General features: G+C 35.1%; 1 protein-coding gene across 2 annotated transcripts in view; it reads left to right on the top strand.

The window, feature by feature from the left end:
• Positions 1 to 12371, top strand: part of FARSB (phenylalanyl-tRNA synthetase subunit beta) — a 71077-nt gene that overhangs the window by 10859 nt on the left and 47847 nt on the right. For both annotated transcript variants that reach the window (XM_082690415.1, XM_082690416.1), the window contains 7 exons: positions 934 to 1003; positions 1534 to 1649; positions 6402 to 6552; positions 7331 to 7439; positions 8342 to 8412; positions 9863 to 9924; positions 10648 to 10699. In XM_082690415.1, the coding sequence (XP_082546541.1) occupies positions 934 to 1003; positions 1534 to 1649; positions 6402 to 6552; positions 7331 to 7439; positions 8342 to 8412; positions 9863 to 9924; positions 10648 to 10699 (631 nt within the window). The remainder of the gene's footprint in view (positions 1 to 933; positions 1004 to 1533; positions 1650 to 6401; positions 6553 to 7330; positions 7440 to 8341; positions 8413 to 9862; positions 9925 to 10647; positions 10700 to 12371) is intronic.

The raw sequence follows: 12371 nt of genomic DNA on the forward strand, positions 1-12371 counted from the left end.
GGCATTTGGCTTAGGTGGTTAAAATTTGGAAGGTGGTTCGGTTGGTTCTGTGTGACAATCAGACCCTCACATTTTAGGGCCAGGGATGATCCCTTAGAGGCATTCTCCAGACCTGCTTCATTAGAGTTTTCTACTCCTAGTGTCGTTTTGATGATCAGACAGGATTAGGAAAGTAATTTAGCCATTTTGCTACTTGAAGTGTGGTCCGTGGATCAGCAATTTAGCCATTTTGATACTTGAAGTGTGGTCCCTGGATCAGTGTCCTCTTTATCATGCAAGAGCTTGTTAGAAATGCGGAATCTCAGCCTCTACTCAAGACCTATTTAATGAGTCTGTGGTTTAACAAATTCCCCACTTGACTGTGAGCACTTAAGGTTTTTGAGAAGCACTGAATGAAAACAGTAATTCCCAGTCTCTCCTGGTAAGAATTACCTGGACTATGCCTCAAAAGGTACTGTTTCCTTGGCTTTTCCTTTGAATATCCTGATTCAGTAGGTCCAGAAGGGACCAGGGAATCTGTATTTTTAATAAACCTTATTTTTCCTTAGAAGTTCAGAATCTCATGGTTGGAATAAAACTTTAAAGGTTATCGAATCTAAAAAAAAAAAAAAGTTAACAATTCTAGTCCCTCAGCTGATACAAATGCCCCCTATATGATTTCTTAGTGGTTTTCTAGCCTCTCCTGATCCTCAAGTGACCAGACATTTCTTACCATGAGGCATCCTATACCATTTTTGGACCACCTTAAATGTTAGAAAGTTTGCATTTTAATATTCAGCCTAAATCTGATTTGCTGTAACTTCGGCCTATTGTCTTAGCTCTATTCATTTTCTGTACTTTTATGCAGAATGCAGTTTACCAAATGTTTTGGTTAAAAATCAAGTTTAATTTTTAATTAATTTTAATTAAATTAATTAATTTTAATCCTTTTAGGATAAAGCCTCCAGTGTATAAACGGGTAATGCCTAATGGAGAAATTCAGAAATTGATCATCACAGAAGAGGTAATAAGGATAAATTCTTATTTTCCTTTTTAGAAAGTTTCTTTTGAGTATATATTTATGAAGTGGGGAGGGAAAAGGTACGAAGCTGATCCTTCTGCCAAATACAATTTTCTTTGACATTTATCAAAAATGGACATATATTTATCTTCTAGCTCTTAAAAACTATCAGTTTGTTCCTTTTCATTTATTGGTGAAAGCAAAGCATTCGTTTTTCTGAATAATTTTGGAAAATAACACCCAAGTGTTTGTTTAAAACACTTTGAGATAGAATTAAGTTCTGGTATATTAATAAAGTTTAAAGAAATTTTGAGGGGACATTGTTTTGGTGAAAATATCAACTATGAGCAGGTTAACCTTAACAGGTTAATTTTTTCTGTTTAGTAAATATTCAGAAATTTTTACTGAAATGTACATTCCACAAGAAAGTTAACTTTGTCTCTTGTTACCACTATATCTTTGAATGAAATATATATGCTTGTTTGTGAATTTGTGATAGTATGGACAATCTCTAATCATACATTGAACTTCAGACAGCTAAAATACGTCCTTATGCTGTGGCAGCAGTTCTCCGAAATATAAAGTTCACTAAAGATCGATATGACAGCTTCATTGAACTCCAGGAGAAATTACATCAGAACATTTGCAGGTTTGTAGTTGTATTTTCTTTCCTCCTTGCCTTCCTCTGTCCTTTCCCCTCTCTCTCTTTTTTTTTTACCTTTCTATTTCTCTCTCTTTCCTTTCTTTCTCTACAGATTTTTCAGAGCATTTCTAAGTTAATATGTGAGAATAACAGTTTAAATTTGCGTAACTAATTTAAGAAAGTTTACATTTTACCAGATAGTTATCTGTTACTGTTACTAAACAGTGCATGCATGGATAAATAAGAGCTCTATTTGGAATACCACATAGACAAGAAGTCTCTTGTCCTAGAGATTTTCTTGATTTTTATGTTTGCGTTTTTGTTGTTTGGTTCAAATTATTAGTAGTGAATTATACTACTAAATGTTAAATGATGGTAGTTGAAGTATGACCTGTTATTTTTAAAAATGGAAAAATTTTTCGTTTGATGTCACTTTTTGAGTATAATTATAAATTTACAGATGAAACTGTATTTTCTTACTCCTATTTGACCTTACTATCCATCATTTCTCATCGGCTCCTTTTAATGCAGTGATCTTCAAACATAATTCCTGAACTCCTAAAGGTCAAGGAAGGTAACAATGGGAGTCTTTGAACTAACTTCATTATTTAAGAAATCCTGATGGAGGGGCGCCTGGGTGGCTCAGTGGGTTAAGCCGCTGCCTTCGGCTCAGGTCATGATCTCAGGGTCCTGGGATCGAGTCCCGCATCAGGCTCTCTGCTCGGCAGGGAGCCTGCTTCCCTCTCTCTCTCTCTGCCTGCCTCTCCATCTACTTGTGATTTCTCTCTGTCAAATAAATAAATAAAATCTTTAAAAAAAAAAAAAAAAAAAAGAAAGAAATCCTGATGGAAATTATAGATGTATTGATAAACATTAAGCTTTAACTAACATGTCAAGTTTTTTTTTGTGTGTGTGTATTGGTCCTGAAGTACATCAGCCTATCTCAGGCTGATCGAAAGTTATGATTAATGGTTATAGATATCTTGAATAAAAATAGAAAATTTTTATTAATTGTAATTGCAGTTTGGTAAATGAGATTGAAAAGTCCTCTATGTAAGTAATGGGCTAGGGACAGGGATGGAGGGGACCTTGGATTTTTTTCTTCTGGGGTGGAATGTTTTAAAAATAAAACACCAGTAGGTCTCTATTTCCAGAAACATCTTTGCTTATGTGGTAAAAGAAGCTTTTTCAGATTCTTTTTTTTTTTTTTTTAAATTTATTTATTTATTTTTTATTTTATTTTATTTTTTTTTAAAGATTTTATTTATTTATTTGACAGAGATCACAAGTAGACAGAGAGGCAAGCAGAGAGAGAGAGAGGAGGAAGCAGGCTCTCTGCTGAGCACAGAGCCCGATGCGGGACTCGATCCCAGGACCCTGAGATCATGACCTGAGCTGAAGGCAGAGGTTTAACCCACCGAGCCACCCAGGCGCCCCGCTTTTTCAGATTCTAAATAATATTTATTCCTGTTCTTTTATATAGTCTATTTGTTAGCTTATGAATTACTAAGCAAAACAATAAGAATTTAAATATAATCTCAGATGAAGAACAAAATAGGTTTCTGACAAGCTAGTAAGTGGTTGAGGCCGATTATCTATTTTGAACATAGTTTATTTGAAGAATCTATTTTTATCTGAATTGGAAGGTGTTTCCTCATCTTACTTGGCTTTAAGCTCTGTTATTTGGTATTTCTGGAAGTCATGAGCTTTTTGAAAGGGGAGAAATAAATCCCTGGTTTGCCAGAGTCCTTATCTGTCAGTAAATCCTAAATAACCTCTTGCATGTGCTTTGGAAACTTGTGTTTTTCAAGGAATATATGCCTTTTGTTTTCGTTAGCAAATGTATTGGCATAAAGTTGTTCACAATGTTCTCTTATTATCCTTTTAATAACGAGTATCTGTAGTGATACCACCTTTTTCACTTGTCTTTTTTTTCCTTTGATCAGGGGAGGGTGGCTAGAGGTTTATCAATAAACTGATCTTTTCAAAGAACCAGGTTTTGGCTTTATTGGCTCTTTTCCCCTCTCCATTGATTTAAGCACTGTTCTGTGTAGGGCTAATTGCTAATATTGAGGCAAGACCCTTCTGCCTACTTGATCCATTCCCACAAGAAGTAGTGAGGTTTTCAGTCTATAAGAACACTGTTCCTCCGATGAGTCTATTTCTTCACATGCATGCACTGATCAGGACTCAGCCAAACACTTGGAGTGGGGTAGGGGAACCTCTGCAGATCTCCAGAATTCTCATAGCTCTGTCCACTTCAGTATCATTTCCAGTGAACCCCTGCTGTCTTGGGTCTCCTTAGACTCTCAGTTAGGTTTCTCAACTCAGGGAGTCTGCTGATCTTCACTCTTGTCCCTCTTTCCTAACATGCAATGTGGAAACCCCTCCAAGCAGTAAGCTGAGGCAGTTGTGGGGCTCACTTCATTTATTTCCTTCCTGTCAGAGATTGCTACCCTTTATTGCCTGATATCCAGCACCACCCATGAAACTGTTTGCTGTATTTTGCCCTTTGTGGTGGTTTTGGGCAAGAGCGTAAATCTAGTCTCTTACTCCATCTCGGCTAGAAGTAGCCAATGAATTTTTTACTTCAGTTATTTTAGTTTGCATCTTAGAATCCATTTGGTTTCTTTTTGCAAGTTTCTTTTTGTGCTGTTACTTCCTCATCTGTTCATTATGTGCGTATTTTCCCCATAATTTTTGGATATTTTTTGTGGTAAGAACTTTAAAATTTGTGTGGTGATTTAAAAATCTGGGTCATTTTAGCATTGGATTGTATGGACTGGTTTTGTTTGGAAAAGAAATCCTATTTCCCTGTTCTCATGTCCGCTGCTTTAAAAAAAAAAAAAAAAAAAAAGCTATTTAAGCAATCTCTACATCCATTGTGGGGCTTGACCTTATGACTCTAAGACCAAAAGTTCTATACTCTCCTGACTGAGCCAGCGAGGGGCCCCTCATGTCCATCGCATTTTTGATTGCACATAGAATGTTATGTAATGGATAAGGCTCTTGATTTTCTAAGGACTGGTTTTTGTCTTACAGGCAGAGACTATTGGATACTTAGCTAGACTCAAACTTGAAACAATTGGCTAGGCAAGGTCTCTGAAGTTGACAACAGCAGAGTGTGTTCAGTTCTTTCAGCTTTGTCCTGCTTTTTCACAGCAAGCCTTTAAAATTTTTGCCAATACAATAGCTACAATTTTGATTTCTGACTTGTTTTTAGTTTGCGTATTTTCATATGTCTGGGATATCAGTCTTTTTCTGTATGTAAATTACAAGTCTCTTCTCAGTCTGACTTGACTTTTGGGGTCTTTGGCTATGTAAAGTTTCCAGTTAGATAGTCTCATTTATCACTCTTCCTATGACTTTTTTATTTTGTGTCAAGGGGTATCCTCCAGTTTTACACATTGTTGTCCTGTATTTTCTTTAAATAGTTTTTGTGGTTTCTTCTGGGTGTATATGTACATTTGTGTCTTGTTTTTTCAAAATGCATAGCTCTTTGATTCATCTAGAATTTGTTTTTGTAATTGGTTTGAAATTGGAATTTAGTGTTCTTTTGTGGGAGTACTCTTTTAGGATTAATAACTATCTTTATTAATATTAACTCTTAGGATTAATAACTATCTTTAGTTATTTAGTTAGTTTATTATAACTAAAATAACTATTTTGGTTATTTAGTTATTCAGTTATTTAGGGACCATAACTATCTTTTAAAAAACAAAACATGGACCTTCTTACTTGTGGTTTCATCAGTTGTTAATTTAGCTACACTTAACTGTATATTTCTGGAGTTACCTTCTGTAAGTGTGTAAATCATTGAGTAACACTTCTTTCATGCTCGTTAACAGTTTTTTTGAGTTAATCATATTTATTAAAGTTCTTGTTACCAGTCTTGAAGGATAACTAAAAATTATTTCTTACAAATTTTGAAAACTATTTCATAATTCATGTAATATGGACTTCAATAAAATCCTTGATTACTGATGTATTTTATCTGTATATAAACATATGCATTTAAGCATAAATACTCAAATATATTTGTATATACATCTAAAACTAATTCTAAGAAATCTTAAGAATGCCATAAATTCTGGCCAAGTTTCTTTTTGAATTCTCTTTTAGAAAGCTTAGGGCAAAATTTATGATCCCGTATGCTAAGACTGTAGGCCTTTAGATTCTTGGTATTAACACTGTTCCTGGCTCTGTTTTATATCCCTACTCTTTTCTTTCTCTCCTAATCTTAACTTGCTATAAGCTCCCAAAATTACCTTAAATTCTTTTGCACATAAACCGTAGAACAAATGAAATTAATAGCTTTTGAACTTCCCTTACACATTAAATTTTAACTGTAATTCAGTTATTTTTTTCTATGATTAAAGTAATACAGCTTTGTGACAGAAAATTTAGGAAAATACACAAAAACCAAAAAAACAGAGCAATTTGGTAGTTTATTCTAATAAAACATTTGTTTACTTGAGGACCCTGAGAGGAAATGGGTTAAAAAAAGGGAATGTTCACTTGGAAAATGTCCTAGTTAACACAGTACTTGGGAAGGCATAGTGGCAAGGAACTTAATGTAGCTACTGAAAAAATGTGTTTTGGACAGCTTTTAGAATTTCTCATTACTTTAAATTCTGTGAGAATGTGTTCCTTATACTCTTCTAAAGTTGCTTTATAGTAGCAGGCTATTTTAGGAAAGTGTCAAAAAAATCTTTTTTTTTTTTTGGTCTCTTTTTTTCTCTCTCCCTCAACATTTAGGAAAAGAGCCTTGGTTGCTATTGGTACCCATGATTTGGACACTTTGTCAGGCCCTTTTACATACACTGCAAAGCGACCTTCAGATATCAAATTCAAGCCTCTGAATAAGACCAAGGAGTATACAGCCTGTGAACTGATGAACATATACAAGGTAGATTTTTTTTTCATATTATGCAAATAGCTCTCCATAAATCAAGAAAATTTCTTCAAAGTCAGGTCTTGGAATTCGGGAGATGTAAATGAGTACTTTTTAAAAACCATGTCTGTGCTCCAGTCAAGAGCTACTGATCCATTTGATGTAGAGTGGGGCCTGGACAAAGTTTCATTACTTCTTAAACCCCTTGGATGATTTTAATGTACAGCTGGAATTGAGAACCACTTAAGTAGAATATGTCACATTATAATATTCATATGTGGGTATAATTATAACACATGCACAGTATAAAGAATAAGATTTAAGAAGTTTTTTTTGGTGGGAACTGGTATTAGAAGTATCTGTCTTCTACTATTTAACATTTTAGATTACAGCAGTTAAAATGATTGCATAGTCACTTAATGGTGCTTAAATAATAAAAGTAGTGTGTATCATTCTGCAAAAAAAAGTTTTTATCCTTGGCCTGATTTGCCAGTGTGTTCTTCCTGTTTCTGTAAACAGTTTTGTGATGGTTTGAGTTTTCCTTGAGACGAGTCAGACTTACCAGTGCAAATTTATTTTTATTCTTGGAAAACGACTTAGCTGTGTTCTCATCTCTCCCCAGTAGGAGATGAGGTATATAAGGATATTAAGATATTTAGGAAATCTTACAGATCTAGGACTTTCTGTAATATGGGGCTGTTTTATTGTTTTTCTAGCTTTTCCCCTTTTTTTGTACTAGATAGGTATATAAAGTAATTAGCTTTAGAAATAGAAAATCAATTTTTTTTTTCAGACTGACAACCACCTTAAACATTATTTACATATCATTGAAAATAAACCCCTGTACCCAGTCATCTATGATAGCAATGGTGTCATCCTTTCAATGCCTCCGATTATCAATGGTGAGTTATTTCTTAAACATGAGATTTTTTTTTTCTCTTATCCTTCAACATTTCTCTAAGAATTGAATTCTAGACTTGGCTAATGGAGTCAAATAAATCTTAATCTGGAATTTCTGGTTTTTGTAGATTTTATTGTAGTAGTTCTTTTTATTAACAGTTTACTTGTGATTTTTATATAACTTTTAAATGTATAAATATTTATAAGTACATAGATATTTACTGGTGCCACTCTCTGGAGTCTGTTATATTCCTCCAAAGAGCATTGATATTTTTTGGTTTTAGCCCATGACTCAACTTGGTTAAACTCAAATTCTGCCTTGCCTGCTATTTTATAGTTAAAACTTTTGTAAACTGAATTTTACCTTCTTACCTCCTTTCTGAAGGCTCTTTTGAGGAGGCAACTTACATGTATTTACAAAATTTAATAGTGTCATAGCCATAGATGTTGACCATCTGGAGGTGAGAAGGGGGTTTAGTTGATTCATCATGGGAAGAGTCTCTTCCTTCTTGAGGTTGAACTCGAATTGTTAACAGGGGTTCAGAACCTGAGCTTCGGAGTAGCCAGACCAGACCCAGAGTGTAGCCTTGCTGCGTAATAGACTGAATCAGGATTAGTGAGCTGAAGCTCTGAATCTTAGATCTGCCTCTAGCTCTATCATAGGGTTGTGGTGAAGAGGAGATGAGACTGTCTCTTGTTAGGCTGGGTGGAGTAACTCTGACACACTGAATGCAGTATTCTCCCACTTGTAGTGGGGGCTTAAAATACATGTTGTGTTATCACCTTATCTCTGAGATGTCCATTTATATGGTACTCTAAGTGAAAATGTAGTTTCTGTTTTGGAGAACTTTTTTAGTGTACCTATGTTTCTGAAACTGATTGTGTTATTTTGTGTTTACTGCAGGCAATCATTCTAAAATAACCGTAAATACTAAAAATGTATTTATTGAATGCACAGGAACTGATTTCACTAAGGTAAATAAAACTCTAATTCCACTTTTGTATTGTCAGATAGGACATTTTAGTTGTGGGCCAAGACTAGATGGCTGAATTTTAAAGTGTTTTGTAGGTGGGAACATATTTCAGAAATTTAGAAAATTAGAAAGATACAGATATTCTATACTTTGGTTATGGTGTGTTTGTTTAATCAACAAATCTTTAACGGGCACTTCTGTCTTTCCAGTGCTGTGCATTTAATGAGTTTCATGTTTCTTGACTTGAAGGAGCTCATTCTAGTGGGAGAATTCGCCATATACCTAACTGTAAAACTGAGAATGGAATAAGTGTTTTATCCATTGTTTATCTTAGTTGGCTTAATTTAAATGCTGAGAAGTTTGGTACCTTTGTGTTCTTCGTAATAAAAGTTTAAAAATGAAGCGGTTTATAAATAAGTGTTGTTTGGCAAATTGATAAAGGGTTTGTGTAATGGTGATACCTAGAATATGTAGAATACTGGTTCCCTCACATTTAGTAACTATCTCTATTGGATTGTATTGCTATGAGCTTTTTTTTTTTTTAATGGCATAAGATTTCTTTATACATTTTAAGGCATAGGGTAATGTGGCAATTAAGCAAATTAGTCAGGTAAGCTTGAATGGCAGAAGAAGGTTGGCCTGTAGAAATAGGGCCATAAATGGCATTCAGTACATCTTACAGGATTGGACACCATTGTAAGGTATTTCATTTACAACTTTTATGGGCCATACTTGCCTTTAGAAATAATAGAATAATATAGCATATACTATTTACAAATTTTTAAAAAATTCATACCTTGACCTTAGATACCTTTCCTGAAGCTTATGTTTAAACAGTGATGTATATATAAAAGCAAAACCTATATATATCCTGCTAAGGTTATTGTGTTTTTTCCCAAGAATATGTTTCCAGTTAAAAACTCGAACAAATCTATACAGTCCTTACGGTTTTGCTAGGCATTGCTCATATATTAAGACATTTAAATCTCCTAATAACCAAATGGGATATAGAAATGTTTATAATCTCTACTTAACAGATGAAGATGCTAAAGTACAAAGATGTAAGTAACTTGCCCAACGTCAGATTATTAGTAAGTGCCTGAGCCAGGAGTCCCGCAACTGGCTGTAGAGATCTAGGAGATTGATAAGGTCTACTCCCATAGTCAGCTATTTGTCTCTCTTGAAACTTGGTGAACCCAAGGGAGAGGGCCAGGGGAAGTAAATGATTTGTTTCAGTCATGGATTGTTAATTCTCAGGGAACCGAATAAATGCAGACCACCTGAAGATAAGGCTAGGCTACTTTAGCCCATAAGTTTTTATTCCACTCCTTTTTTAGAATGTGTATATATGTTTCATTTTTAGATGTTTGAGGGCTAAATTTTCCATCTGAGTGAAGAGAGTGTATTTTTAGATTAAAATATTTGTCTCTCTTTTTTTTTTTTTTTTGCAGGCAAAAATAGTTCTTGATGTTATTGTCACCATGTTCAGTGAATATTGTGAGAATCAATTTACGTAAGTTTGACAACTTTATTGAAGCCTTTTGTTCCGAAGGCAAAGCACTAGGGCCTTATACCGAATATAAAGATGAAAAATGTGGCTCCTGTGACTAGAACATATCCTCTCTTTGCCGGGGGTGGGGGAATGGGGCTTAGACCTATGCATAACTGTTTAAAATCAATAGGATTACTGTATTTTTTCCAAAGCTTATTTTTTTATTAAATTAATTAAAGATTTCACTAAAAGATTTCACTAAATGGTCCTTGCTGTGTACTGGCATCATAGTTTATTATAGAATGTTAATTATAATTCAAAATAGCAGTATTACTGCAGAGTGCAGGACTGAAATTGTGGCAGGGTCCGTTTTTTAAATTGATTTGCCTATTACTGGTTGCTTAGTCAGCTTTCATGGTGTAACACAGCACCCTGGTAGAGCCTGGAATGTGTATATCCATACTGTCAAGGAGTAATAGAGGATGCATGTTTTGTCACACTGGGAAGTAAACATTATATGTGTGCTGTCTGAAGAGATGTGGGAGCCACAGGGAATGGAACAGAAGGGTGGGGTTGTGTTTAGGAGGATTAATCCAGGCAGCAGTGTTGGAACGTGCGTATATTGATTGTGTTGAGGTTCCTGTTGTATAATAAGTGAGAGACTTGTTAACCATACACATTTCTAGAATTTATGGCCCTTTTTGTTTTTAATATTTCTGGCCTTTTTTTTTTTTTTTTTTAAAGGGTTGAAGCTGCTGAGGTCGTTTTTCCTAATGGAAAATCCTATACCTTTCCAGTAAGTATTTAAGAAGTGGATTTGATGATAATAGTAATAATAATGGTTATAGAGTGCTCGTCGTATGTCTGTCCCTCCATCCACCCACATGCCAGGGATAATATGTGCATTACCTGGATTTAATCCTCATCGTAACCCTATGAAGGTGGGTGCTATTTGGCCTTTTCATAGATGGAGATAGAGACCTTGAGATGTTAAATAGCTTGCCTGTTACTTTTAGTGGTAGAGCTAGGTGATAGTCTGGCTTCAGCTCCAGTGTGCTCCATTATACCACTTTATTATATAGCCGTAATTCTTCTGACTTACTCTTTTTTTTAAAACTTAAATTCAGTTAGTTAACACAGAGTATATTATTAGTTTCAGAGGTAGAGTCCAGTGATTAGTCAGTCTTAAATAACACCCAGTGCTCATTACATCATGTGCCCTCCTTAAATTCCTTCACCTAGTTATTGCATGCGCTCACCCCCACCCCTCCAGCAACCCTCAGTTCGTTTCCTATGGTTAAGAGTCTCCTGTGGTTTGTCTCCCTCTCTGATTTTTGTCTTTGTTTTTCCTTCCGTTCCCCTATGATCCTTTGTTTTGCTTCTTCAGTTCCATATGAGTGAGATGATAAGTGTCTTTCTCTGACTTACTGCGCTTAGCATAATACCCTCTAGTTCCATCCACGTTGTTGCAAATGGCAGGGTTTCATTTTTTGATGGCTGAGTCGTATTCCATTTTGTGTGTGTGTGTGCATGTGCACACGTGTGCGCATGTGTGATCACATCTTTACCCATCTGTTGATGGACATCTGTGGACATCTCTTTCCATAGTTTGGCTATTGTGGACATTGCTGCTGTAAACATTGAGGTGCAGGTTCTGATTTATTCTCCTATTAATTTGTTTACTGGGTAATTTAGTCTCCCCCCTTTTTAGATTACGCAGCCCTCCCAACCTAATTAGTCTGTTCTCACTTGAATTAACAGTCACTGAAGAGCCATTACTGTAACTAATGATTCCAGATATATTAACAGGACTAAGTAGTAAGCAGAATTATTGTCAAGACGTGGAATCTTGGTTAAAAACCAACCAACAAACAAAAAAACCCAAGAAAAACAGCATTGTTTAATTGCTTAAACAATTAAGCATTTTTTTCTTCCCCTAAGATGATTTTATTAATATAAATTTTTTCTTCCCCCAAGATGATTTTATTAATATAAAGATAGCTGTTCCAGCATATGACTGTGTTAATCATTTATTTGCAAATGAAGTGAGGTCATTTGTTTAGCTCTTTGGATTTTTTTTCATTGTTCCTCTATTGCTTAAGAAGTGAATCATAGCCTGGAATAGTTTCTACTCTTTTTTTTTTTTTAAAGATTTTATTTATTTATTTGACAGACAGAGATCACAAGTAGGCAGAGAGGCAGGCAAAGAGAGAGGGGGAAGCAGGCTCCCTGCTGAGCAGAGAGCCCAATGTGGGGCTCGATCCCAGCACCCTGGGATCACGACCTGAGCCAAAGGCAGAGGCTTTAACCCACTGAGCCACCCAGGCGCCCCCTATTTCTACTCTTTTAAATAGTATTTAAAGTAGATAAAACCTGCCAAGATCAAAACCTTTCCCTTCCTGAAAACATGAGCATTTAGTGTCATACTTTATTCTAGAATATGATTATAATTCAAAACAAGTGTATAA

The sequence above is a fragment of the Mustela nivalis genome, assembly GCF_964662115.1.
Source record: "Mustela nivalis genome assembly, chromosome: 11".
NCBI classification, from domain to species: domain Eukaryota; kingdom Metazoa; phylum Chordata; class Mammalia; order Carnivora; family Mustelidae; genus Mustela; species Mustela nivalis.